Here is a 27,966-nt window from a genome sequence, read left to right on the forward strand (position 1 = left end):
CGAACCAAGACCAAGCATCGAGCAAGTTTGAAGCGAGTTCGAAGCGGCAACCGATGCTGCGCTGTCGCTGCCGTTGCCGCCGTCGACGTCGACGCTCACCCACACAAGACGTAGGCCAGAGCTAGCGCACAGCTTGCGAACCGCAGCTTGTTCGCTCTCCCGCTCTCACTCTCGAACACTCGAACACTCGCCGGCGTCAACGCCGACAGCGCAGTCGACGCCGACGGCGTGCAAACAGGATCTGAGCGTATATTACGTAGCGGCTGGCTTTAAGCCAACATCATTCCCAAGCCGAACGCCAACAACAGCTGCCGTCTCTCCACAGACAGACAGAAAGAAAAAAAAAACACGCTCTACACTCACACACACACACAGTGACGACGATCAGCCGCAGCGATCAACGATCTACGATAACGAGCAGCTGTTTTGGGCCCGTTGTTGTCAGCAGAGTGTCAGTTATCTGGCCGCATCTCGCATCTCGCAAATTTCCATCAGTCGCCGACGTTGACGTCGCAGCAGCAGCAGCAGCCGCAGCAACTTCTCTCCAGCTTCAGCTTCAGCGCCCCCGCAAAGGCAACAAGTGCAAAAGTGAAGTGAACTCCAAAGACACGAGTGCGCGAAAAAAAAAACGAATCGAATTCGCTCGTTCGTTCGTAACTCTCTCTCTCTGTCGCTCAGTCTGGCAAACTCTCTCGGGTCGCATTCGGCTTTGAGTTCGTGTCGTCGCTCTGCCTTCGTGTTTGGCTCGCGCGCCGCTTCACTCGCATTGTAAATTACTTGCAAAGTTAATTTTAGTCTCGGCTTTTAATACCGTTTTAGTGCGTTTTCGAGTTGGTCGTGTTTTTTGTTACCAACAAACCAAAAAAAAAACATAAAAAATAAATAATTGAAAAATTCCAAAAACACAAAATAATAATCAAATATTACAAATTTTTGAATGAAACAATAAAACCAACTACACAAATATTCTGTGTGCTAAAACTTTAACATTTTTTCAACGAACATATTTTTTTTGCGGTTTTTTTTTTCCTTTAATTTGATTTGAATTAAACGCGACCTGCACAATAAATACAAAATAAGACTCTATATATTTTTTTTTGATTCCACAAATTGGAAATTAAACGGAAATGTAAGCTACTCGCCCCCGCCAAACCCGAGCCTCGCTTCCTGTAAATTAAGAACAGTTTTTTTTTATCGTCGTTTGATCGCCGCAATTACATAACTTTCAACTGCAAGTACAAAAATTCAGCAACAAAAATAAAGCAAAAACAATTAAAAATTTAAATCAAAGAAATAAATTTGTAACGAACAAAATAATATCGTAAACAATTTAAAACAACAATCAAAAAGCCAATCGAGACGGAAGTGTTTTTTTTACAAAGCGGCGCATCCTGTTTGAGCTTTTCACACACACATACACAGACACAGACAGACAGACATAAATACGAAATCTGAAGTAACTAGCTGGCTCTCTTTGCGTATAAGAGTTGTGATCACGGTAAGTAAATATTGCACAAAACTATGAAATTGTTGTAATGTATAAGACCAAGAGCATTTGTCTATCGAAGGATTAGCAGAGCAGAGAGCAGAGAGTAGAGATAATGGCAGCTAGCCAGTATAAGAATACGGTGCACTCGCTGCGTATAAGAGTGGCACTATTATCGTAGCATCGTAGCATCGCAGCAGCGACAGTGCAAGTGAAACCAAGCACACACAGAAATAACAATAATAAACAAATATTGCAATGTGCAATGTGCACAGTGTGTTTTAGTAACAGAAACCATAAATAACGCGTCTCTGAGCCAACACAAGTATACTATTATCAAACAGTTCTAATGAAAACAGTAAAACACGAAAGAAAAAGACGAAAAAAAAATAAAAAAAACGACAAGAAAATAGAAAAACGACAAAACGAAAAACCCCCTCAAAGCTCGGACAACAGCTGTAAAGGTTTCGTTCTCTTTCCCTTTCCCACTCGCACTCGCTCTCTCTCTCTCTCTCTCTGTCGCTCTCAATGTGCAGTGAGCTAAGCTCGTAAAATAAAAAAAAATGAAAAACGATAAATAAATAAATAAGTTCGAGGCATTGCCTAACTCAACAAGAAAAAAAAAAGAAAAAAAACAAGAGTAAATAAATATTGATGATTTGTATTTTTTAAGTTTTTTTCTGTGACTCAAAAGAGCGTTGCAGCAAATTGACAAGAAGATGTTGTGTGTTGGGCTATCGATGCCGGTTTTGGCAGGCTAGTGTCGGTTAAGAAACAAAAAATATATATATATACATATATATAAGACAAACAAAAGTGAGTGTGTGTGTGTGCGGAGACTTTAATTGTTTTGCAATTAACAAAACGACAGAGACGCAGACGCAGAAGCAGACGCAAACGAAGACAGACTACCGATTGCCTTCTCCTCCCCCATCAGCCCCTCCCTTCCATCAATACCAAATGTGGCCATGTGACGAACGTCGCTCGTATCTGATGGATACGTTTGGCATGCGCACTGCATGAGGTGTCTCGTTATTTAAGCGATCAACGCACATGCGCCGCTTTTCAATGCCCAGCCACCGCCCAGCGACCACCTCCACCTCCCCTCTCCCCCCTCTCTCTCTCTCTCACTAGTTTTTTTTGCACTCCTAGCAAATCAGCATAGAAAACTTTCACTGATGACGACGTTCCACACACTTGAACAGTTTCAGTTTCAGTTTCAATTTCAGTTTCAATCTTTTGAATAACTCCAATATAATTTAAGTTACAAAACGGATTTCCGCCGCTGCAAATTATCCACTTCCAAGACAATTTGCATAAATGCTGTAACGATAACAAATCACAAAAGCAACAACAACAACAACAACAAAAAATGCGCAAAGTTCTAATTAAATGTAGTTACAACAGCAACAATAACAAACAAACAAAAAATTAATTAGCATTTTTTGGAGAGCGACAAAAAGGTGAGAAAATGATTTCTACTTGAATGGCGACGATAGCGATAAAGACGTAGACAGAGACAGAGACAGAGACAGAGACAGGGGGAAGAGGCAGGAGGCAAGAGGCAAGTCAAGTGCCCACTTGAGTGGAAAATCAATGTACTTCCGTAAAATCGCCAAACACAGATACAGATACAGATACTCAGATACTCAGATACAATGCGAAGATACTAAACAGCAAACATTCTACAATGCACTTTGCTGTTGTTGTTGTTGTTGGTGCTGATTTCGTTCATAAATAATCATAATACTATTTTGTAGTAGGAACTGGCATGGCATTAAAATCAGTTAACTAATTTCCACAATTTGAATAACTCTCGTTTCATCATTTGTTCTCGACACAGTCAGAACAAATCGCACAAATTAATGCGAATACGCGATCTCAGGTTCCTTATGCCTCAAGCCTTATATAACTCTTATACTCGTATTCGTTTTGTTTTTTTTTTTTTTTTTGGCGAGTTATGGCCCATTAAATCGTTATTAGATCAGTTTATTGCCATGTCACATAATATTCAATAAAATGCCTCGAGAGTAGTTTCAGTTTCAGTTTAAGTTTTTTAATTTTTATTACTAATTTGCGTGCTAGTTGCAAACGCAAATATTTGTTAATTTATTGCAAAAATGCAGTTCATTAAATAACAGGCAATTATTCGATTAGTATTTCAATTTATTAATTGCACAAATTATATGATATTCCCTTTTTATTGCCAGTTTCTATATTTTTTATTTTGACCCATTTTCCATCACACTTTTCATAAGTTTTACTACTTATAATATTTTCTATATTTATTTCATTTTGCGGCCATAATTTGTGCATCGCTGACACATTCTGTCACATAAATTCTTAAATTTTAATTATATATTTTTTTGCAATTATTTTGCTAATAAATAATAGAAAGAAGAAAACAGTTTCAATTTACTCTGAAAATAGCGATCACAAGCCTTTGACATGGCTTCAAACAATTTGCAGTGTTGTGTAACGGCGTGATTTTGGCAATTGAGCGTGCTCGACTGCTTGATGCGCCGTGTCAACTCTTAAACTATAATTTCTCCTTTATATTTTGGAAAACAGTTTCAATTTAGTCTAGAAATACCGATCGCAAGCCTTTGACACAGCTTCAAAGAATTTGCAGTGTTGTGTAACGCTGTGCTGTTGGCAATTGAGCGTGCTCGACTGCCAGAGGCGCTGAGTCAAATATTAAATTATGTTTTTAGGAAAACAGTTTAAATTTTCTGTGGAAATGGCGATCGCAAACCTTTGACACGGCTTCAAATGAGGCGTTGCAGAATTTGCAGTGTTGTGTAACGCTGTGCTGTTGGGCAATTGAGCAATTGAGCATGCTCGACTGCCAGAGATGCCGCGTCAACTATTAAATTCGGATTTTTCTCCTATATATTTTGCTATTTAAAGTGTTTAATTAATATTTAGATTATTTTCCACATTTTTTTTTTTTTTTTTTGGCAGTGTGCGCTTTAATTATATGGTTATTCATATAATTTATTATATGGCATGCATTTACTTATGCATTCAGTTTTTACATAAGTCGCAGCCCGTTTTCGATGCATTCCCATTTTTGTAGTTGTTTTTGTTGTTGTTGTGTTTTTTGTTGCCGCTTCCTTTGATTTCTCGCCTCACAAAAAACTTTCGCCCTTTTCGTCTGTAATAAGGTTTTGTTGCTTTTATTGTTTGCTGTTTGCCTGTTTGTTATTAATGTTTTTTCGTGCACATTTTGCGCAATTTCTTGACTGCGCTCCTTTCCACAAATCTCGCTGCAGATGACGTGTTTTTTTTTTCGTTTTTTTTTTTGCTGTTGTAAAATGTTGATAATAATTTCAGTGTCTCTCTCGTCTCGGTTGTTGTGTGTTTTTTATCACAGCGATCGTTTGCACAAGTCGCCTCCCCCTCCCTGCTTGGCTGCTGGTGATGAGCAGTTGGCAGATTGACTTTATTACTCATACGCCCCATGTGCGTTGGTCTCTGCGTGTTGTCTTGTCTTGTGTGGTACGGCAGGTGCCAAACAAGCGCACAAATATTTGGACACGCCCGTTAATACAATTTGCAAATAATTTATGTGCACTTGAAATTAACAAGCAACAAGAGCAACAAGAGCCAACAACACCAACAAACTGGAGCGACCCGGCAGACTTTTTCTGCTGTCGACTTCTTTTGTTATGCTATGTGTTATCACTTCATTAAGAGTCGAAAAGTTGCCGATATGGTCGCCGCAGCAAAAACACGCCTTGAAAATCATGTTGATGTTGATGTTGCTGTTGCTGTTGCTATTGATGATCAACTCAACTCGAGTGGAACATGAACAATAGATAGACACATCGTCTTGCATATTTTTAACAAAAAACAAAGAGAGAAAAAGAAATCATACAGACACTCAATTTGCATGTCTAAAATTGATGGCTGATCAGCTCGATAATCAGACCAACCAAAAAGATGGAAAAAAAAAACAGCACTAATGATGAGCAGGTTCCTCTGAGAAATTTCTTGTTGTTGTTGTTGTTGTGTAGAGAGTGCAAGTGCAAGTTGGAAACCTTGATTTCGTATGAATCATTCTACACACAGGCAGAAAACAAAAATAATCAACAAAATAAAGCTGTTGTTTAGTGTGTACACTAAACAACATTGCAGCCATGTTAAGATTGCATAAGCCACCAAAAAAAAAATACAAATCGAATCCAACAACAGCAACAGCAACAAGAGCAACACTACAACAATAAAACACATCCAACAACAGCAGCCCTGATCGCAAACTTGTTTTCATTTTGTATTTCGCTTTTTCGTTTTTCGTTTTTCTTTCGCTGTAAACGAAATGAATATTAATAATAATAAAAAGGCAAAAGTTTAAAATGCGACGACCTTAGAATGTTTTTGTTTTCGATTTTTCGTTTTTCGTTTTTCGATTTTTCGTTTTTTTTTTTGGGGCTGTTTCAAGGCACGAGCGGAAAAACGCAGCTTGGTAAATTTCCATGGGAAAAACTTGGACTTTGTTTGGCTTTCACTTGACGACGCGACGCGACGATGACGATGACGATGATGATGATCTTTTGCGTTTGCTTTTGTTTGTTTGTGGCTGCTCTCGGTGTGATGATGATGTTGTTGATGTTCTTGATAAAGCAACAACAGCAACATCAACAAGAAACGCATTTATGGCCAAACGTTTATTGTTATTTATAGCCAAATAATTGCTGATAAGCGAGAGCGAGAGACGATGACGAAGAACCTCTCATGACTCTCTGTCCAAAGTTGCCAACTTGCCACGTTGATGAGCCGCCAGCCACCAGATCATATTGTACCCACAAAAAAAACGCAGCTCCTCCGATAAGATTTAGCGATTTCACAACAGACGAACTATAGCTAACAGATACAGTTACACTTGAAGATACAGATACAGATACAGATAGAGAAAACTAGCAAATTCTGCGTGTCAACTGTTTATTTATAATATATTCTCAGACTTCTTATGTTTGCTTGATTCGCATGATAATGCGACACGAATCCTGAGTCATGCCAACTGACAATTTCGAGTGCTCTAAATTCAATAAACATGATGAACAGATCACGAAAGTACTTTGCCAAAAATAGGTGTGAATTTGAATTGGGCAAGCATAATTAATAAATACATATTATATATTCGATTGCTGTCGATGGTAATGTTAATAAATAACTCTAGCTTTATTTTTATGATTTTTGTGACACTTATTTATTTGATTGACAATTGATATAACAAATAGATTAAATAAAACTTGATTAGAACTCTTGAATACGCATAATCAATAAGAACATGTTATCGATTGTTATCGATAGTAAGACAAATAGTTAAGTAGCTTTACTTCTATGATTTTTGTGGTTCCCATTTCTTTGATTGACACATAATATAAGAAATAAATTAAATAAAAGTTTACTTGAACTCTTCATCAATTTCTAAAGTTCTCGATTATTATCGATAGTAAGAAAAACAGTTAACTAGCTTTACATCTATGATTTGTATTATTTCTGCGGTACTTATTGCTTTGATTGACAAGTGATTTAAACAATTTTGTTGGCCTTTCCCAGCCACACACAACCGGACAACCTAAAGAGCCAAGAAGCGAGTAAAAGGGAAAAGGGGTGAGGAAAGGAGGGGAGAAGGGGACGCCATATCGTTGTTGCCTCATTAGCATCATTGGATTGACAGTTTTTACAAATGAGACGCCAATGAGAGGGCACAAACAAGCATGGCTAAAAATACACAACAACAAAAGCAAAAGAAAAGAAATCGCACAACACAACAATTGAAATTGAAGCTGTGTTTGCTTCGTTTTTTTTTTTTTTTTGCCTCGTTGGACAAACACTTAATGATCCGAGCTAAGAACGCGCAGCATTTTGATTTATACGACGTAGAAACGCCACTCTTCAAAATAATAATAATAATAATAATAATAATAATAATGTGATCAAATCCCGGATAGGTGCGACGCACACAAACACCTGTCGCCTTTAATGACAAGGCAATTTGCAAGAGCTCGGAGATCTGAGCTCTGAGCTCTTGCCATAATCACTCCAAAGAACCCACGTCGGCTACTTATCAAGCAGATTCCCAACAAAAAAAAAAAGCACAAAAATATCAAAAGCCAAAAGAGAATCATTCTTAATGCCAACTGGGCAAACAAGACCCAAAAGCTGAACAATTTTTTGGCCAAAAAAAAGCAAAAAACAAAAAGTAGAAGAGCGAAAAAAAAACGCCTTCCGAAAGTCAAATGAAGTGTAAAACCTTGGGCGGCGGCGGCTAATCGACAAAATGGGCGAAAATAAAAAGAAGGCAGCAAAAACAAAAACAAAAACAACAAACGAAAACGAAAACGTAGACGTAGACAGCAAAGATAAATAGAGAAGAAGAAATAAAACAAAAACTGGGCTAAGCAAAGAAAACGGAGGCTAAAATAATAATTATAAAACATGGGGCCGCACTTGATGTCGCTGTTTTTCCCTCATTTCTCATAAATAATATGCTATACTTGTATAAGTAATTACTATTCTTACGATTGCTGTTGAAATAAACCGCGGCAATAAAAAAAAAAAACAGTAACTAAAACAAAAAAAAAACGTATACTATATAAGAAATCTAACTTAAATCTGTCCGCCAAAAGCGGAAGTTATTATGAGAGATAAAAACGGCGACGACGACGACGACGACGACGACGACGACAACAACAGCGACAGCTTACAACGTAAATAAAACTAAGTAAAAATTAGAAAAAAAAAAAAGTATTAACAAATTGTTTCGCAGCGAATTTTTGCAGCACAAATTGAAATTGAATTGAAATTGAACTCAATGCAATGTTTAGTTTTTTGTTTGTTTGCTTAGAACTTTGTTGGAGTTTAGTTATTATTAACTGTTGTTGTTGTTGTTGTTGCTGCAATTGCAGTTGTCGTTGTTGCTGTTGTTGTTCTGGTTGCTGTTGTTGATGTTGCTGCTGTTGCCACTAATTGCATTCTAATCGGCGACGAAGGTCTCGGTCTCGGTCTCGGCCGCGGCCGCGATGGCGGTCGCAGTCGCGCTCTGGCAACAGTACAACAGCAAAAACACACACAGTCAGACACTCAGACACACACACACACACATAGTTAGAGAGACAGTCAGACAGACAGTCATAGATAGATAGATAGATAGAAGTGCAACAAAAACAAAATTCATTCGTTTAGTTTGCGCTGTGGGAAGCAGTTGGCCAAGACGCATCTCAGCAGCAGCATCGGTGACTGACCACAGCAATAGCAACAGCAACAGCAAATCGCGACAGCAACATTTGCACTTGCACCCGGTGCGTATGTGTGATATTTTCGCCAAGAGGTTTGTGTAGCATGTGCGAGAATAAATTTCTTCTTGTTGTTTTGTTTTTTTTTTTCATTTCTTTTCCTCCCCCTTATTTACCATCTTCTCGTGTCTTCCTTCTTCCTACTTTCTTGTGCATTCCTTTCATTTGTTGTTTGCTTGCATTTTTGTGTGTGTGCCCACAGCGCGTATGCGCAACAAACAGAAACAGAAACAGAAACCGAAACAGAAACTTGCCCTAGAATATTGCGAGTACTTGGATCGTCGATCTCTTCGCTGGCTTTGTGCCAAGCACTTTTCGTATATATTTGTTGTTGATGCCTTGTTGATAAAAATCATTGGACGACGTGCCTAATAACAACATTAACATATAATATTATTATGTTTTCTTTTTGGCAACAACAACAATTTCACAAGCGAGAAAGTGTTGTAAATTTAGCAGTCAAGTTCAAATCGAATAATGCACTACAGATATAACAAATCAAACTACTCGATTATTAAACTCTCTGCAAAGAGAGTTGACTGAACTCGGGCGAAGACAAAAACCAAAAACACAACGCTAGGGCAGTAATTATTATTATACGCAATTAGTTAATAACAATTGACAATTGTCAATTCGAACTTGGCTTTGGGCGAAAAACAAAAGACCAAAAAAAGGAAGCAAAAATAATTGCTTGTCGTTGTTGTTTAATTATTAGCATTAATTTGCCATTGTTGTTGTTGTTGCTGTTGTTGTTGCTGTTTGGCATCTAGTTGTAGTTAATTATTAGGCTTTTGGCCCATTGGCTGCAAATGCGACAATTTGCGCCATAAATAGATTTTTTGGCCATTGGCCATTCGCTTGGCTGCAAAGTGAACAAGCTGCGACAACGTTTTTGAGGGACGTCAATGAATCTGACTGTGACACACACACACACACACACACACACACACACACACACACACACACACACACACACAACTCTAATAATAGTTAATCTACACACATCGCCATTGAAAATTTGTGTTTAGTTTTTTTGTTTTCCAATTTTTTTTGCCGCTGATCGTTGAGATTTCGTGGGAGTACTGAGGAAATTGACAGTTACGGAGCAGCGGGAAAGGGGTTATACAGAGGGGGGCGGGAAGAGGGGGAGGGGAGTCATGGCGGGCGGCACTTTGGATGTGAGCCATTTGCATTGTGCTGGGTAAATTGAAAAGAGCAACAAATACAACAAACAGGCAGCAAAGCAGCAAAGCAGCACACAAAAATAATAAAATAACAGCGAAAATCACAGAAAATTAACACGCAACTGTGCACACAATAATCGTATTAATAACAATGATTTTGTTTTTATTAACGTATTATTTTTTATTTATTTATTTTATCACAAACATACGTTAGTGTGTGTGTGAGTGTGTGTGTGTGGCATGCAAACATTACTTGACTGTCTCTCTGGCTTTTCCAGCCTGTTGCCAATTTCCGTCCTCGTTCTTCGAGTGCTTCGCGTGACTTTCAAGCCATAAACTACAACAGAGAGAGTGTGTGTGTGTGTGTGTGTGTGTTTGTGTGTCTGTGTGCGAACCGATTATAATCCCTGGCCATATATATAAATGAACATATATAAAACACAGCAGCGAAATCAAAATCACAGCTTAATCAAATTTAAATTGATTGACTTGGCTCCTGCTATAAAGATTATCAAAAGCAGCGCAACTGCAAACGAGTCAGCAGAAAGCAACTGTAAATCGTTCTTATCGTTGGCAAATTCTCACTCGCACACTCTGATAAGTTTATACGCGACTAACTCACATAACTGCTTAGATTTACGATCGGCTATTTAGCTTTGATTTCTTTTTTTTTTTTTTGTTTCTACAACTCATTTTCGGGGGCACAAAGATCAGGCGAGCATTTCAGCGGAATTTCACAAAACGCTTAAATATATTAGCCCCCTTTTAAATTTCAACGCTTGCAAAATCTTCTTCAACAAGAATAACAATAAAATATTGCATTTTATATAATTTCATTGAATAACTGCTGCGAGAACTTTGCGTGTGCCATTTTAATTAAACTGCAATAATTATCAGACAAAGTGACGCTGTAAATAAGGCTGCAACTTTGTTGATTGCACTATCAATGCAGTGCATATTAGTGACTGTCTCGACTAGCAGATACCTCGCACACACTCGCACACACACTTGGCAGGATAAATTGGGAGTCAATTAGATGAGTAAACATTGATGCGTATACGTAATATTGTCGGCGCCTTATTGATTATGGAAATTGTTGCTGCTGCTTGTCGTTTTAATTAAAAATCAAACTCAAAAAATACAATACAAAAAAAAAAACATATTCAATTCAATAATAAAATATGCCAGCAAACAGCAAACAACAACAATGACAATAACAAGAGGCTAAAGCGAAGCAAATTTTTGAAGTATCGCGCTTAATGAAATGAAATCAGCAGCTAAAAATGTTGGCTAAAAATAGTCGAAAAATACCTGGACACAACAAAAAAACCAGTACTGAAGTCCACTTCACTTCACCATCGACAGAGTGAGAAGGCAGGATTGTGATAGAAAGAGAGAGAGAGAGAGACAGTGTGTTAGATGAAGGAAGGCGCAATACACGCGACTCGCAGAAAAAATACAAGACTGAAAGACTGAACGAAAAAAAATGGTTCGATCAAGAGTTGTACGCATCTATTGAATTTGAACACAATATGGCACACAAAAATCTACATAAATACTATATAGAAAACTCGATAAAAATGTGCAGTGCACAGGTGGCACTATGGGTTGAATATGAGTATGAGTTTTATCTTTTTGTGTTCAACAGCTGCTGGTAATGCCCTCTGAATGGGGCTGAATCGCTGCTATTTATAGGTACACTTACAGTTAATGCTCCCTTTAGATGGTTTTTGGTTTTGGTTGGTTGGTAAAGGGGTTCAAGTTCACCAAGCCGACAATTGAATGACTGACTAACTGACTGACTGACTGAGTCATTATTCCCACTGCTGTTGCACTTCATTAGTCGAGTTAATCGTGTTTGCTTGATTTGAAGTAATTATTCGATTATCACTAATCGATAATTACGTCGCACTTGTGCTCTCGTAATTTCCATTTCTCAAAATCACTTAATTCTTTCTTACTTAATCATATCGAACGAAAAACCTCTTCAGCGTTATCTACTTCAAGTCTGAACAATGTGTTCCTCCCATGTAATGTGCTTGATAAGTTTAAGTCGCTTTATTAAATCAAACGATTAGCAGCAATTGACGTTTTGCAACACTGGTGATCTGAAGTCTTTATGTGACATTTTGCAATATTGTCGATTCCAATGTCATTTCTTCATTTGAATTTCTGCATCTTGGTCGATTTCAATGCCCGTTGTTCATTTACCATTTTGCAACACTGTCGCAATTTATTCAATTGTCGTTCTGCAACACTGACGATGCTGATTTCATTGCTATTTCTTCAAGTGACTTTTGGCAACTCATTCTTTTTCATTTAGCGTTTTGCAACACTGGCCTATCAATGCCAGTGATTCAATTGCCGTTTTACAACACTGACAATGCTGATTTCAATGCTATTTCATTAACTCAGTCGATTTCAATGTCAACTCTGTATTTACCGTTTTGCAACACTTGCTTTTAAATACAATTTCTCCATTGGCGTTTTGCAACACTCACGATGCCGATTTCAATGCCATTTCTTCAATTGGCATTTAACTAGGTCACAGCCGCAAAGCAAAGTCGCCTCTCTAGCTATCAATCTTCAGCTCTCTTCAACTGTAGGGTTGTTGCCCCGCACCGTGTTGGCACTCATCTTTCTAGTCCACTTGAGCGTCAGATGAATGACTGACAACACTGACAACACTGTTGTTGTTGTCAACAACTGTAGTTGTAGTTGTAGTTGTTGTTGTTGTTGTTGTACCGCACAATACACGTGTCAAGAGCGCTGAGCTTACCCTTCAACTTATCCGCGTATTGACACAATTGTTGCAGCGGGCAGGCAGGGTTGCCAACCTATGCAAATAATTGCCAAAATTAAAACTGCTACATTAACTTACACACACTTTGAGTGTATGTGTCGCTGTGTCTCAAGTGTCTCAAGTCTGCCGCTTTATTGATTCAAATGTTGCTTATTTTTGTTGTTGTACCATATATATTTCTTTATTCGTTTTCTTTTGTTCCATTATCTGATTCTTGACGTGTATGTAACGTGTCAACACCGCAGAGTTGCCAGCTCTCAAAAGACAATCAAACACACTGGCAAAGTCTGTTTGGTTTGCTTTCATTAAGTGTAAGAGCACTTGAATGGCTAAAGTGCCACTTTATTGTGAAAAAAGTGAGTGTTTCTCTTGATTTTGCTCGTTTGTTGTTTTAGGCACACATACACAAAAAGTAACGAGTAACGAGGCCGCAGGGTTGCCAAATCAAATGAGCAGCTATTCGTTAGTTTGCAACGAGTGCGTGTGCGTGGCAAGGAAGTGCAATATTAATTTGCTTAAGTGGCTTCCACTTCATCTACTCGTTAGCTGCGCACTCGTTAATTAGCAACGAGTGGCGAGTTTTGATTTCAATCACAAACGTAACCTGATCCATTTTGTGCCCTCTTATGTATATCTATCTATCGATCTATCAATCGTCTGCTATTCGTGGCTTCCTGAGTAAGACACTTGAGCTGTCAAGTGGCGACCATTTGCACGCCACAATAGATTTAGTCATTCAGCAAGTGGGGGCAATTAAAATGAAATGGAAACCAAACAATATCGTAGCACGGTATCGATAATAAAACACACACCAAAAATCACAAGCTTTGGGGCGATTTGTCCACCTGACTTCCAAATAACTTGCGCCCAATCATCGTCATCAACGGGGGAAATTAATCACAATAATTTATGATCTGCGACAAATCACAGCGCATAATCACGCGCTAATAACGTTTGGGGGGACTGTCCAAGCGCGCAGCAAGTTTGTGATAAAGCCGATAGACGACGATAGGGGCGATGATAAGGTTTTTCTTTCAAGACAAGTCCAAGTCAGATGAGCTGTGATGTTGACGCTTTACACTCGGGAATTTTGCCAAACACATACGTGATTACATACACATATATGTATATAATATTTTATTTGAAGTTTTGTGCTGAGATTTGTTTATGGTTTCACAGCGCGTTTGTGTTTATTAATTAGAATTTATGACCGGCAATTGTGCTACCGCACAGTGACAACAAAATAGCCATTAGATACTTACGGTCTTCAAGACCGTACGCCCAACAATCTTATCTAACTCAAAAGCAGCAGCTCACCAACCCAGCCAGCTAGCTGAGCTAACGTTTATTCATATAGCCGGCACACGACCGTCTCATAAGAGTTTCCGATTATTCTAGCGAACGCGAGAGAGAGAAAGAGAGAGAAAGAGCGAATGACAATCCTCGTTCAATAGATAAAGCCTACGTTAAACAGATAACCTTACCCTCTCTTCGACGTCGACTGCGACGTCGACTGCGACTGCGAAGTTGGCCACACTAATCACTCCAATTAGCTAGAAAGTGCTTTTCGTTTAAAATTCGCACGTTGTCGCCGTTTCTTGGCATTTCATTGCGATCAGTCAATCAGTCCAAGACGACGGACGAAACACAGTTGACAGGAGCTGGGAGCAAGGATAACTGTAACAGCAAACTTGTCTTCTCGTTTAATTCATATAAAGTGAGTGAGTGAGTGAGTGTTGTGAAACAAAGAAACAAAAACACATGCGCGCACGTTGGGCGCCAAATTGCAAAAGACTTCAACAAATACAAATACAAAAAAAAAAAAAATAGAAATCAAGCAAAATGCAAAACAAAATAAACAGCAACAACTAAAATTGTAAAAGAAGGAGAAGAAACTACAAAAAAAACAAAGCGCATGACAAATTTGAATGAATGGTAAATGCAAATACATTGGAAAAGCCCAAAAAAAAAAAAATGCTGAAAAAACATGAACCAGCAAATACTCTAACCAATTGCAAACGCCTAACGCGTTCTACACAGCTAAGCCAGTCGAGAGCGTATTCAATAGTTATGCATCACTTTCGTAAGCGGCCTCAAATGCCTCAAGAGGTGCTTTAATACATTATCTCTCCCCAGGCAAGCAAAAAGCAAAGGGAGTCAACTGGCTGGCGGGGTTTTTCAACTATTTGTAGTTGGTGTTTTGTTTAGTTTTTTTTTTTTACACATTTATGTTTTTTTTTTTTGGTTTTTGTATTTTTGAAAGGCAGATCGAAGCGCGTTCATTCGCTTGTAAAGGGCAGTCAATGTTTTGCTTTTACGATACACACTTTTTTTCTGTGTCGCGTTGTTTTTTCGTTTTTTTTTTCTTACTTGTGTGTGGCACATGCCAAAACGTAGCCACTTAAGGCCCAATCTGTATTGTGTGCACACGGATAATGCAGATTACTATATATGCTCGATCTTTTTGTCGATTTCTTGTGTCTTGTGCGTTTTTTATTTGTCGAATTTCAAATTGGGCAACGCAATGTAAACTGGCTCAAACCGCAAAGCCGAGCAACAAGTGTTGCAACTCTCCCGCTCTCTCTCTCTCTCTCTATCTCTCTCTATCTCTCTGTCACTCTTGTTCGGTCTTCGTCTCGTTTTCTGTTAGAATAATTAATAAGCACATTATTATTGCTGTGCTGACTGTGTGTGTGTGTTTGTGAGTGGCGCGTGTCGAACCAAAAGTAACGTAAATAAAACAATCATAATAACAACAAAAATGCAGAAAATTGCCAATAATTGCGCCATTTTTGGCTCTGCGATTCAATTGAAACATTTTTTTATCATATTTGATCGCATATGTAGTTATACATAGTATGAACACGTACACGATGTACATACGTTTGGCATCGTGTGTACATCGCAACCATCCAGAGGAGTTGTTGCAGCAGTCTCCGACATATTAATACGCTATTTAACTGCCAAGCTAGAATTCAGTATTGCAATATGATCGATAGAGAGAAGAGGAGAGAAAAAAACCCCCGCAAAGATCGGCGACCGCTAAAGCCGCAATTAAATACCAGAAATAACAATCTACTCGCAATCGCATATCGATTGTCTATGAGCTGCGACACGTGCTCAACGCGAAGCGAACAAACACCGAAAAATACTCGGAATGGTCGTCAAGTCGTCGTCTCTTAATGACGTCATCGCCATCACGATCGAGATCATTATCATTAGGCTGCTCTCCCTCTCTATTATTTTTTTTTTTTGTTGTGTATCGTTAATAATGCTTAAGCCTGTTTTTTTGAAAAATGATTTGTTGATTTCGTTCGCACAAAGCGAAATCCGTGTCCGGTAAGTGTTAACCAACACTCACACTGAACAGACTTCCTTTGAAAGCCGCATGTTAACAGACTTCCTTTAACATCCGCATGTTAACATACGTTTAACAGCTGCATGTTATCGCTTAACAGCGCTTCTTCCTTTTGCCCACTCCTCTGTGTTTTGTGTACGCTGTGCGTGTCTGATAATATTTAATAGAGTTGTACGTTTTCCACAGCCGAGACAATTAACAGCCAGAGTAGCGGGATCTGAGCGGCCAAGGCACATACAAATCTATAATCTCTGTAACCAACATTACAGACACAGCTAAGTTGACATTTCAAAAAGCGAACAACATCTCCTTCTTCCCAAACTTCTTGCATTTCTATGTTAATGCTAAACGCTTGGAAAACTAAAAAAACCAAAAACAAATCATCTTTTATGCCCATTTTTTTTTTAGCATATATAAATATTAATTTATTGCCGCCATAATAACTCTGGGCGTTATTATGTTAATTTGTGAACAGTTTTGTTGTTGTTGTTGTTTTTTTATGCCTCTCTCTTCTTGTTAGAATTTCTATGCGAATTATCGCGAATGATGTTTACCTAATTTTTTGCTAGCTCGTTTACTTATCGCTTCATTGAAGCGATCTGTGAATAATCATGGCTTGGCTGTGAAGTCTCTCTACTAATATGCAATTAATTGGATCCGTCTGTCTGTCCGTCCGTCCGTCCGTCCACCTGTCTGTCCACATAGTAAACAGCGCAAAAAAAAAATACAGCAAATAGCAAACAAAACATGTATGAGCAGGAAACATGAACTTGAACTCGACTAATTACAGCGATATGACGACGACGACGAGTTAGTACATATAACAATGGCTAAATGTTAGCCAGATGATGGGAATATATTATATATGGACAGACATTGACTCGGTACTCATGCATATATATATGTATATAGAATTCATATCTGGAAATTGAGTTCGTATTGTCATCATGTTCATGCATGAAAATATTAATAATGGATTTTAATTGCTGGCTTAATCCTCCATGGTCACTAGATCTCTATCCCCCGTATTCTTACACATTGCATGCCAACCTCTAATTGCAATCAATTAACACAAAGTCGGACAAAGTCCTCCATGGTCACCATGGATATAGAGATAAGAAATTTCAGAGTCAAATCTCTCACTTCCTGCTCAAGTTGTTACTACCAAACCAAGCTTTCCTCTTTAAGTTCTATGAGTTTTTCTTAATTTCTTAAAAATATATAATATTTATCGTGTACTTACAATCGTGTCCAATCAAATCCAATCCCATCCAATCCAACGAAATTTGCGACTATTATGGCTGCAATTTCAATAACGAAAATCTGGCTATCGTCCCGCTGCTGTTGTTGTTGTTGTTGTTGATTATAATAATGCTTAGCATTATTATTGTTATTGTTATTGTTATTGGCATTGTTGTGACTACAGTATAACACACATGGCATGGCGCACTTATTGCAAATAAGTATCGTATAGCAGTCAACTCTATGTGCTTGCTAATACATATACATATACGTATACGTATATATGTATATAGAAAATAGTATATATAGTATAACTCGCGACTTTTTATTATTATTACCCATCTCTCAATGGTGGCTGTAATAAGTTTTCAATTTGAATAATGATCGTATACGCGGGAGACACACACGTGATACGCGATCACTCACAGTTTCGTTTAGTTTGGCTTTTGTGTAACACTGCAAAATAAAAATAATAATAGTTAAAAAAAAATAAAGAACAAAAAACACAAAATGTGTGATTGTTTTATAATCATGATCAAATGGAATGCTATTCAACAACTTCAATTTCTCTTCATTCTTCTCATTACAGCAAAACATTTACATCGTCCAATTGGAGATTGACTGAGGGCCCCCGCAAAATTCTCCCCCCAAAAATTCCCCACACAGACAAACAAGTAACTAGAAAAGACAGCAGACAGAACGTGTTGAGTGGTACAAAAAACTAACAACAACCAAAAAGCCAGCAAAATGACTGGTTTTACCAATGCCGGCTTTGAAAACGATGAGCCTCACAAGGTAAGTCTTTAATATTATCATCATTATGTGTGTGTGTGTTTGGGGAATAACCAGGAATGATCCACATACACATCAGTATAGTTGTAGTGCATAATCAGTAGAGCAAACGAAGTAGTTCTCAAATTCAAATCATTTCTTGACCTATTGTTTAGTCAGTTACGTGTCGCTGAGACACATTATAATGTGCAGTCCGAGTATCAAATTACACGCGGAAAACAAGTTTGCAACAAACTAAACAATATTGTTTCCATATTCATACGTAGTGTGTTGCTGTTGTTGTTGTTTTATGAAAATCGCTCAACTGGAAGACTGGTTCACATAGAACAATGTTGGGGTTGTGAGGAAGGCGTCGAATATTAGATCTACATATGTATGTAAATTCCTATAACTAGAATAAAACAAAAGAAAAATACTTGTAATATTTTTTCGCTAGATTCATTCATGCGTTTACGAGTGTGTGTGTGTGTGTGTGTGTGCTTTAAACCCGCCGTTCATTGTCTTTCAAGTGGCTTAGGAATCTGGCTTCGATATAATACAGATATAACACATGACTCCGGGTTTGCCTTCGAGCGACAAGCGCAACACAAAAACACGTATGAAAGGCGGCAAAGTTTACAGTCTGGATTCGACCTAACGAATACCCGGTACTCTTAATGTACTCACATCACATATGAAATTGATCATCTAGGCTCTTAATGGGAATGTGTATATACATACATATATATTTTATTATCATCGCCACAAACAACATTATTCCCTCTCCAATCCGTTATGGATGCGGGGTATTTCAAAAAGATGATGATAAAGTTTTATAATGACACGCGTCACATTATTTATTAAGTGCCCCCAAAAAATGAAGGAAGTGTATTTCTATATGCTTGTAAGCGAGAGAGAGAGAAACACACATGAAATTTACATATATACGAGTATGTATGTAAATGAATGTGATGATCACGAGATTGCCGATGATTGTGATTATGAATTCATCATTCATTTGGAATGATCGCTGTCGTTTGCTTTGCTTTGCTGGTCGTTGTCGCTCTGTTCGTTGGTCAATTTGGGGCTGCTCTGCTCTCAAGTGCTGTTGGGCACTCCTAAAAAGCAACAACAACAACAACTTGAAATAAATTTCACCTCAAGAAACAGAAACAACAGCTCAACACAAAAACCCACGCAAAAAAAAAAAAAAGAAAGAAAGAAATGTGACAGCAGAAAGCGCTTAAATACGAATATGAATACGAATACAAATACGAATGCGACTACTCGATAAGTATCTACATATAAAAAACAAAACAAAAACAAAAAACATGCAAACACGCAGATATGTTTGTTGTATATATACGATATATATGTAATATATGGTATGCCTGGGCAATAAATGAGCCTGTCCTAATTGAAGCTGAGAGTTTGTTGGTCTTGTTTTTTTTTTGTTTTTTTTTTTTGCGTTGGTTGCTTGAAGGAAATTGCAAGTTGAAATAGTGAGAATTGAAAATTGGAAATTAGGTCTTGCGCCCAATTGGCCCATTGTCGATTTTTTCCTTTTTTGTTTTTGCCAAGTTGTAGCAGAGTTCAGAGTTATTGCACAATTAATTGCGTTTCATAATAATCATAAATATTGGCAATATATAATGAGAGCGTAACGACGGCCCAAAGCAACCAACAACACAGCATCAGCATCAGCATCTCGACATCAGCAATGTGTGCAAACAATTCAGCCAGCTCCCAAGTACAGTGGACAACAACAGCAACAACAACAACAACAGCAGAGCACTTGGTACCGAGAGTTCTCAATGGTTAAACCCGTTTCTGTTTGTTGAGACAACCGACAAAACGCAAAACTCAAAACGCCAAAAACAACAACAACCGCAGCGACATTAAAGTTAAGAAACCAGAGAACGGCAACAAATAACCAAACTCAATAACAAATACAAATTTATGTAAAGTCAAAAGACATGTAAAAAAGATGGCGAGAGCAAGCGAGAGACACGAGGCGAGGCAAAACGAAGGCGACGAACGACGGGCTGACAGATCGACGGACAGAGACTGAAAGCCAAAAGGCAAACACGAAACGTGCCGAGTTTAAAAATAAAACAACGCAAATCTCGTGCGCCAGCAGCGCCGCTCTACGCGCTTCTCACTGTCAGAGAGCATGTAACTGGTTTGCAGCGGCATTTTTTCTTATTTTTTTTTTTTTTGGCTTTGGCTTTTGCTTTTGCTGCTCTTACCTGACGCCGCTGCTGCTATGACTGCTGCTGCTGCTGCTGATGTTGTTGTAATGTTTTATGCTATTTTATGTTTCGCACTTGCTGGCAACGCCATCTAATTATTGTTATTGCACTCACATTCACACTTGCATGGTTATTTGTATTACTTACACACTTACACATGCGCACACGCGCTCACACTGCCAGTTGATACGTTTAGTCGATAGGCATTTTCTTAGAAATCGCCAACAGCGACACCTGCCGTACATTACAGGCATCAGCTGTTTCGCTCAGCCGGAGCTGCATTAGTTAATGCCCATATATACATACATATGTGTGTGTCTGTGTGTGAGGCCGCGACAAAGACGAAACCAAGAGAATTGACGTCGACGACAAAAGCAAAACACAAAAACAAACACAAACAACAAAAACAACGGTTACAATTACAACTTGTTGTTGTTGTCGTTGACGTTGTTGCTGCATCGCAATGACATGCAAATGCCTGTACGATTAGTTATCGATGTTATTTTTATAAACTTGCAATTGCAGTTTGGCAGCTACTTGCGCCCACTGTCTCTGTCCGCTAAGTCGGTCAGCTAGTTGCACACACGTTGTTTGTTATTGTTATTGTCGTCCAACTAACTTCATTTCGACAAATTGAAGATCAACCGTTTCATTGGCATTCGCCAATTTTGCGCTTGCGCATTGACATCGATAATCGATAACTGATAACTGATAATTGATAATGGCAATAGACGATAAAGTACTCGATGCCGCTGCCCACACATTTTAGGCACGTGCGTGATTCTAGAAAACTTGCGATGCGCTGGCAAACTGGGCAACTCCGGCGTATGCGTAATATTTCATCAAATGCATTCGCTTGTTGACGTGGCCAACAACAGCAACAACAACAACAAAAACATCATGAGCAATCGTGTTCACAACTTTGGTTTGTCCAAAAACTTGTTTTTTTTTTTGGTTTTACTACCTAATTAAATGCAATTTTTGTTTTGTTAAGCGCGCACAACAACAATTACAACAATATCGAATAACAAACAACAAACAATAATAATAACAATAATGGGAAGACATAATAAAAGCAACTTTACAGTTCCACGAATTGACGCATTTAGTTCGTATTGTATTGCATTTTGCATACGATTAGATTCTTTTTTTTTGTATTTTTTATGTTTTTTTTTTTTTAAATGTTCGTATTTGTTAAACATTTTTAATTGGTATTTCGATATATATGTATTGATAAGGTCGGGGGAACTTCTTCGCTGCCAAAAAAAATTCATTTGCATACAAACAAAACGACTTTGCTGCTCCACACACTCCACACGCTCCTCACACTGCTTGCTCAGCCACCCACCGTGGAGAGTTTGGAGAGTTCACAATCACGCTGCGTGTGAACCTTTAACAAGCTGCAACTATTATGCGCTAATATTTAAACTACATACGCGATATTGTAAACAACAAAAAAAAAAAAGAGACCAAAAAAACTATAATCGATTTACGACTTGCATAACGCCGCGTGCGCGCTTATTGTTGGTGCTGGAAGTAATGGGTGGGGGAAGGGGAGGGACACTGAGCTGAGCTGAGCCACCAAAAACTCAAAACTAAACCGACTGCGGCCCCCGTTAAATGCCAATTACAGTTTCACACACACACACACACACACACACACACACAACTTTACGTAAATTGCGTTGGCGTTGGCTCAACTACCGCACCACGCTGCCTCCCTCCCCCACTCCCACTCCCAGTCCCTCTCGCTATCACTCTTCCTCTGCCTCCCTCTGGTCATGTAACCTTCTGAATGGTGCGAACAGCGCATGCAAAATCGCAGCTCAAAGTTGTTGTTATTTTTTTCTGCTTTTTCGGCCAGTTCTACGACTGTGCCCAGAGTTGTTGCTTTTGTTGTTGTTGTTGTTGTTTTTGTTTTCAGCTGTGTTAGCTGTACACTCAAACACGCCAACTGTGAGGCTCTGAGACTTTTTAGCTGGCAGGTGCCTTGCGCATTTTTTATGACCATTTTAAGGCCGCGTCGCGCATGCGCAATGTAAAAAAAAATAAGTAATATAAACAAAAAAAACGCGAGCAAATCACTCGCCTTTAATTTTAGAAACTAAAAGCGTAAACGCGCCAAGACATACATAATTAATTAACATTGTCCATGCGCCTTGTCCGTCCGCCTGTCCAATCCAATGGAAAAAGCAAATCAATAAAGCCAACCAACTTAAATACTCTTTAGAAAAACAAACAACAATTATTTGCAAGTACTTATTGTAAATACAATATGATATCATAAAGCACAATTCAATTAATCATTTACCTCAACTCAACTCAACAAACGTAGATTAGCTCTCAGATAATCTTCGATTTATTTCCTTTTTTGCATAGACACATCTTCGGAAATTCCTTTTAATCTTCAATCTTTAAGCTGCAGTTTATAAATTTTACTTGCATCGCAAAAACAATTTGTTGCTGTTTTTCCTCTTGACATTAAGAGGTTTATCATTACTGAAAAAAGCTGCTGTAATATTGATTTTAAAGGTTCATGATCTTAGAAGTGCACGCGCATTTTTTTAAGTAAACACTTCAACTTAAAAATAGCTTTAAATTCATTAATTTGAAAATTAAATTGAAGAAATCTTTAGAAATAATAATAATGAAGTTTTGTTTTTGAGAAATTTGCATTTGCAAGAGTTTGCTTTTGTGCATTTTCAATAGAACGTTTTTAAGATCCCCCAACGCGATATTTTTAGATGATTATTAAATAAGACTTTTTTGCTGATGATATTTAACTGCGTCTTGAGACTTGAAATATTATTGGGGAATTCGCAAGTTAAGTATTATATATAATTTTTGTTTTTATTCGCTGTTTTTTTGGTTTTTGTTGTGGAATATGATATCATATGTGAATCCCCTAGAGAATATAATTCGACAGTTTTTATAGAGCCACTTGCCAAGGCTGTAAATAACGCCAGGTTATTGAGATTGAAATGGGAATTGGAATTGGAATTTGGGTAGATGTAATGTGCGACGCCACTGTGCAGACTACAGCACAGAAAACTTGATGATGATGATGATCGGTGATCACTAACGAAACAAACACAACGTTTATCTGGTTTTATTTTTAGCCAAAAGCTGGTTTCGAGCCCGACACCGCCTCGCTGCGAGAGAAAGTTGTGCTGAATCCGGGCGAGAAATGGCGCATCTTAAAGAATATCTCGATCATCTCGATAGCGTTTATGGTGCAGTTTACCGCGTTTCAGGTGAGTTATCGATCACTCGATTAATTCGATTCGATTCGATTCGATTCGATTGTAGCTAAACAAAACTCTCTTTTTTCATTGTTTTTCTTTCTTTGAATGTAGGGCACTGCCAATCTACAATCGTCGATCAATGCCAAGGATGGCCTGGGCACCGTGTCGCTGAGTGCCATCTATGCGGCGCTGGTTGTCTCTTGCATCTTCCTGCCCACGCTGATCATTCGTAAGCTGACGGTTAAATGGACGCTCGTTTGCAGTATGCTCTGCTATGCGCCGTACATTGCCTTCCAGCTGTTTCCGCGCTTCTACACTTTGGTGCCCGCGGGCATCTTGGTGGGTATGGGTGCGGCGCCCATGTGGGCATCGAAGGCCACATATCTGACACAGGTGGGGCAGGTGTATGCTAAGATAACAGAACAGGCTGTGGATGCCATAATTGTGCGATTCTTTGGCTTCTTCTTCCTGGCCTGGCAATCCGCTGAGCTCTGGGGCAATCTCATCTCCAGCTTGGGTAAGTCTCCCTTACTCCCTTACTTCCTAACTCCCTTACTCCCTTACTTTACTTCCTTACTCCCTTACTTCCTTACTCCCTTACTCCCTTACTTCCTTACTTCCTTACTTCCTTACTTCCTTACTCCCTTACTCCCTTATTTCCTTACTCCCTTATTTCCTTACTTCCTTACTCCCTTACTCCCTTACTTCCTAACTCCCTAACTCCCTTACTCCCTTACTTTACTTCCTTACTCCCTTACTCCCTCCTTCCTTACTTCCTTACTACCTTACTCTCTTACTCCCTTAGTCAATTACTTTCCTTACTCCCTCACTCCCTAACTCCCTTACTCCTCTACTCCCTTACTCCCTTCCCCCGCTACTCCTCCACATTTAACCTCTAACTAATCATAATCCTCTGCTTTCCAGTTCTTTCTAGCGGCGCACATGGTGGCGGCAGCAGTGGCACCAACTCGACCATCAGCGAGGATGATTTGATGTATTGCGGTGCCAACTTCTGCACCACCGGCAACGGCGGTCACGGCAATCTGGAACGCCCGCCAGAGAACGAGATCTTCGAAATCTCGATGATCTATTTGTCCTGCATTGTGGCAGCCGTCTGCATCATTGCCTTCTTCCTCGATCCCCTGAAACGTTACGGTGAGAACCGCAAGGGTTCCAATTCCGCTGCCGAATTGTCCGGCCTCCAGCTGCTCTCGGCCACATTCCGCCAAATGAAGAAACCCAATCTGCAGCTGCTCATCCCCATCACCATATTCATTGGCATGGAACAGGCGTTCATTGGTGCCGATTTCACTCAGGCCTATGTCGCCTGTGCTTTGGGTGTGCATCAGATTGGCTTCGTCATGATCTGCTTTGGTGTGGTGAATGCTCTCTGCTCGATACTCTTTGGCTCCGTGATGAAGTACATTGGACGCTTGCCCATCATTGTGCTGGGCGCTGTGGTGCACTTTACCCTCATCTCCGTGGAGCTCTTCTGGCGCCCCAATCCCGACAATCCCCTCATCTTCTACGCCATGTCCGGTCTGTGGGGTGTCGGTGATGCCGTCTGGCAGACGCAGATTAACGGTCTGTACGGTCTGCTCTTCAGGCGCAACAAGGAGGCTGCCTTCTCCAACTATCGCCTGTGGGAGTCGGCTGGCTTTGTGATCGCCTATGCATATGCCACAACGCTTTGCACCCGCATGAAGTTGTACATTCTGTTGGCTGTGCTGACGTTGGGTTGCATTGGCTACGTCATCGTTGAGATTCTCTACAGAAAGAAGGTACGTTCGATTGCCCGTTATCCGATTTTCCAGTCTTCCAGTACTTATCGTTATCGATTCTCTCGTTACAGCAACGCAAGATCAAGAAGCAGGAGCGATTGGAGGCAGCTGAGAAGGAGAAGGAGGCGGCTGCTGCTGCGGCGGCAGCGGAGGCCAATGCCGCCTTTAATGATGGCGTCGAGGAGACAGACGATGAGCTCGATGATCTCGAAGAAGATATTGTAGTCACGCGCCTGTAATGACTACAAACCGCTCCCCCACCCCCCTCCAACCTATACAACATACACACACACACAACCCCACTACACTCCGTATTTTGTTAATTGTTGTACGTTCTTTTTGTTTAATTTTTTGCCGTCGCCGTCGCCGTAGCCGTCGTTGCGGCTGCGCCATCGCTGTTAACCGTTAACTGTTAACTGTTGAGCATGTTAACAGTCGCAACGCTTAACAGTGCAGTGCACACAGTTTACATTACACTGTTAACGCACACACACAACAACAACAGCGCTTTAACATACGAAGCCGAAAACTGACGAAATAGTCCATAGAGTTTGCTGAAGATGAAGATAAGGCACAAGCACAGTTTGCGAGTAAGAAAAGTAACAAATTATGAAAATGAAACACACACACACACACACACACACCCATGCAGAAGAAACTGTTGCATAGCCGCAGGCGCACATCAATTTCGATTTGTCGTCGGCCAATTTCGGCGACGCGTACGAACTTTATTTTTTTCTTGTCGTTTCTAGTTGTCGTAGTACTTAGTACATTCCCCCTCCCCGAAAACACAAAGCAAAACAAAAACGGAAAACCATTTTCAAACCTAAAAAAAAAAGAAAAGAAGAAAAAACGAAATGGCCAAATTAACAATGCACCAAGCACTTTGTGTGTGCGTGTGTGTGTAGATATGTATACGTGTGTGTGCGTGTGTGTGCGTGTGTGTGTCTATGTACAGTTTAAGTGTGTGCGTGTGTGTTTTGCATAACTTTAGTTTGTATATAGTTTGCAAGGAGAGATGAAATGCGACGACAGAGGGCGCTTTTAAGTTAATGTAGTGTGATTTGCAAGCAATTGTGTGTTAGTCTAGCTCTAAGTACACGCACACACATACACAGTCTCACTCACACACACCCATACACGCATACACTGAGACAGACAGAAAGAGAGAGAGAGAGAAAGATGCACCAACACCAACGCACACAATGACAACATGCTGCAGCAGTATGTGTGTCAATATGCCTAATAAATTGTTATTTTATTTTAAATATTAGCATTAAATCTATATGTATAACTATTTTTTTTTTTTTGATTTTTTCTCTTGGTTGCTGCTAACATAAACAACAAAAAACAAAACAACAACAAACGTGATAATGAAACACACAAACACACACGCACACATACATGCATAAGTTAATGCACACACACAACACACACACAGAGTCACAAAATAGTCAAATTTCTAAACTAAAAAAAAACAAACTGGCCGCAAAACTTTAATCTTAAATACAAACAAAAAAATGTAATAATACAATTAATGTTAAGCAGTCGAAAACAAACAAAAAAGATAAACAAAAGAATATGAATTGAAGGATGGCAAGCGATTAAAACAAATTTGATAAATGCAAAAGCAAAAAATATAGCATGCAAAATGATAAATACATTTTTTGCTCAGTATTATGTTTTAAACTAAATTTAAGTGAGTTATTGTTTCCTGTTTTTTTATTTACATTTTTTTTGCATACAAAAAAAAAAAAAAAAAAAAAACAAATGAAAAATATTTTTTGAGTTTTGTGTTTTGGAACAAAGTAATAGCAACAACAACAACAACAACTGCAAAGAAAAATTCCTTTCGCTTGCAATGATTATTAATTATTATTGTGAATTAATAATGTTGCAAAGACACAATATATACATTTAAATTTTTGTCGTTTTATTTAAAACATAAACAAATGAGAAGAAAAACAAAAGAAAACAAAACAAAACAAAATATAATTATAATGCATATTATATATATACATTAAATTTTTTTTTTTTTGATTAGCTCTTTAAGTAGTTCATTATATTATGTAAAATATGAAAATAAATAAATGAATATAAATATTTGAAACAATTTTGTTTTATTTCAATATTCTTTTTAATTGCTTACAATTAACCAAAAAAAACAATAGATTGCGAATGTTTATACTAGAAAAACTTTATTTAATAAAAATAAAATATCTGATCTTGATCAAATATATTGCGAACATGTTTTACGTAAATACATTTGTAAGATAAAAAAAAAATACAATTTTGTTTATGCAAATCCAGGTATTATTTGATATTGACTAAAATAAATAATTAAACATTATACTCATCTATTAGAGTATTATTTAAATGTTAATGGATTGCACCAGTATTTGGAAAAGTTCTTAAAAGTTGAGACTTTAGATTTAGATTTGAACTGCTAACTTAAATAACTAAAATTGCATAATTAACAAAGTTGTCCAAGTCGTAATACAGAAAGCGAAATGGAAGTCGGATTGTATAATGAGCTTTTC

The 27,966-nt window shown here is 38.6% G+C and overlaps 1 protein-coding gene and 1 long non-coding RNA gene across 4 annotated transcripts in view; one reads left to right on the plus strand and one right to left on the minus strand.

Annotated features, from left to right (window-relative positions):
* The window catches only part of LOC133849311 (uncharacterized), a 54,109-nt gene extending 33,526 nt beyond the window's left edge, over positions 1-20,583 (minus strand). For both annotated transcript variants that reach the window (XR_009895355.1, XR_009895354.1), the window contains exon 1: positions 20,398-20,583. This is a non-coding gene — a long non-coding RNA (uncharacterized LOC133849311). The remainder of the gene's footprint in view (positions 1-20,397) is intronic.
* Positions 282-27,006, plus strand: LOC133849301 (UNC93-like protein). Of its 2 annotated transcripts, none has more exons than XM_062285289.1 (6): positions 282-1,498; positions 17,967-18,172; positions 23,520-23,654; positions 23,757-24,162; positions 24,570-25,426; positions 25,498-27,006. In XM_062285289.1, exons 2-6 carry the CDS (start codon positions 18,125-18,127, stop codon positions 25,663-25,665), a joined length of 1,614 nt encoding a protein of 537 aa, XP_062141273.1. In that variant the 5' UTR covers positions 282-1,498; positions 17,967-18,124; the 3' UTR covers positions 25,666-27,006. The 2 variants fall into 2 exon arrangements, with proteins under 2 accessions (XP_062141273.1, XP_062141275.1); XM_062285291.1 differs by lacking the exon at positions 282-1,498 and adding an exon at positions 14,397-14,494.
* Positions 27,007-27,966: the final 960 nt, after the last annotated feature.

Source organism: Drosophila sulfurigaster, chromosome X (genome assembly GCF_023558435.1).
Source record: "Drosophila sulfurigaster albostrigata strain 15112-1811.04 chromosome X, ASM2355843v2, whole genome shotgun sequence".
Lineage (NCBI taxonomy): Eukaryota > Metazoa > Arthropoda > Insecta > Diptera > Drosophilidae > Drosophila > Drosophila sulfurigaster.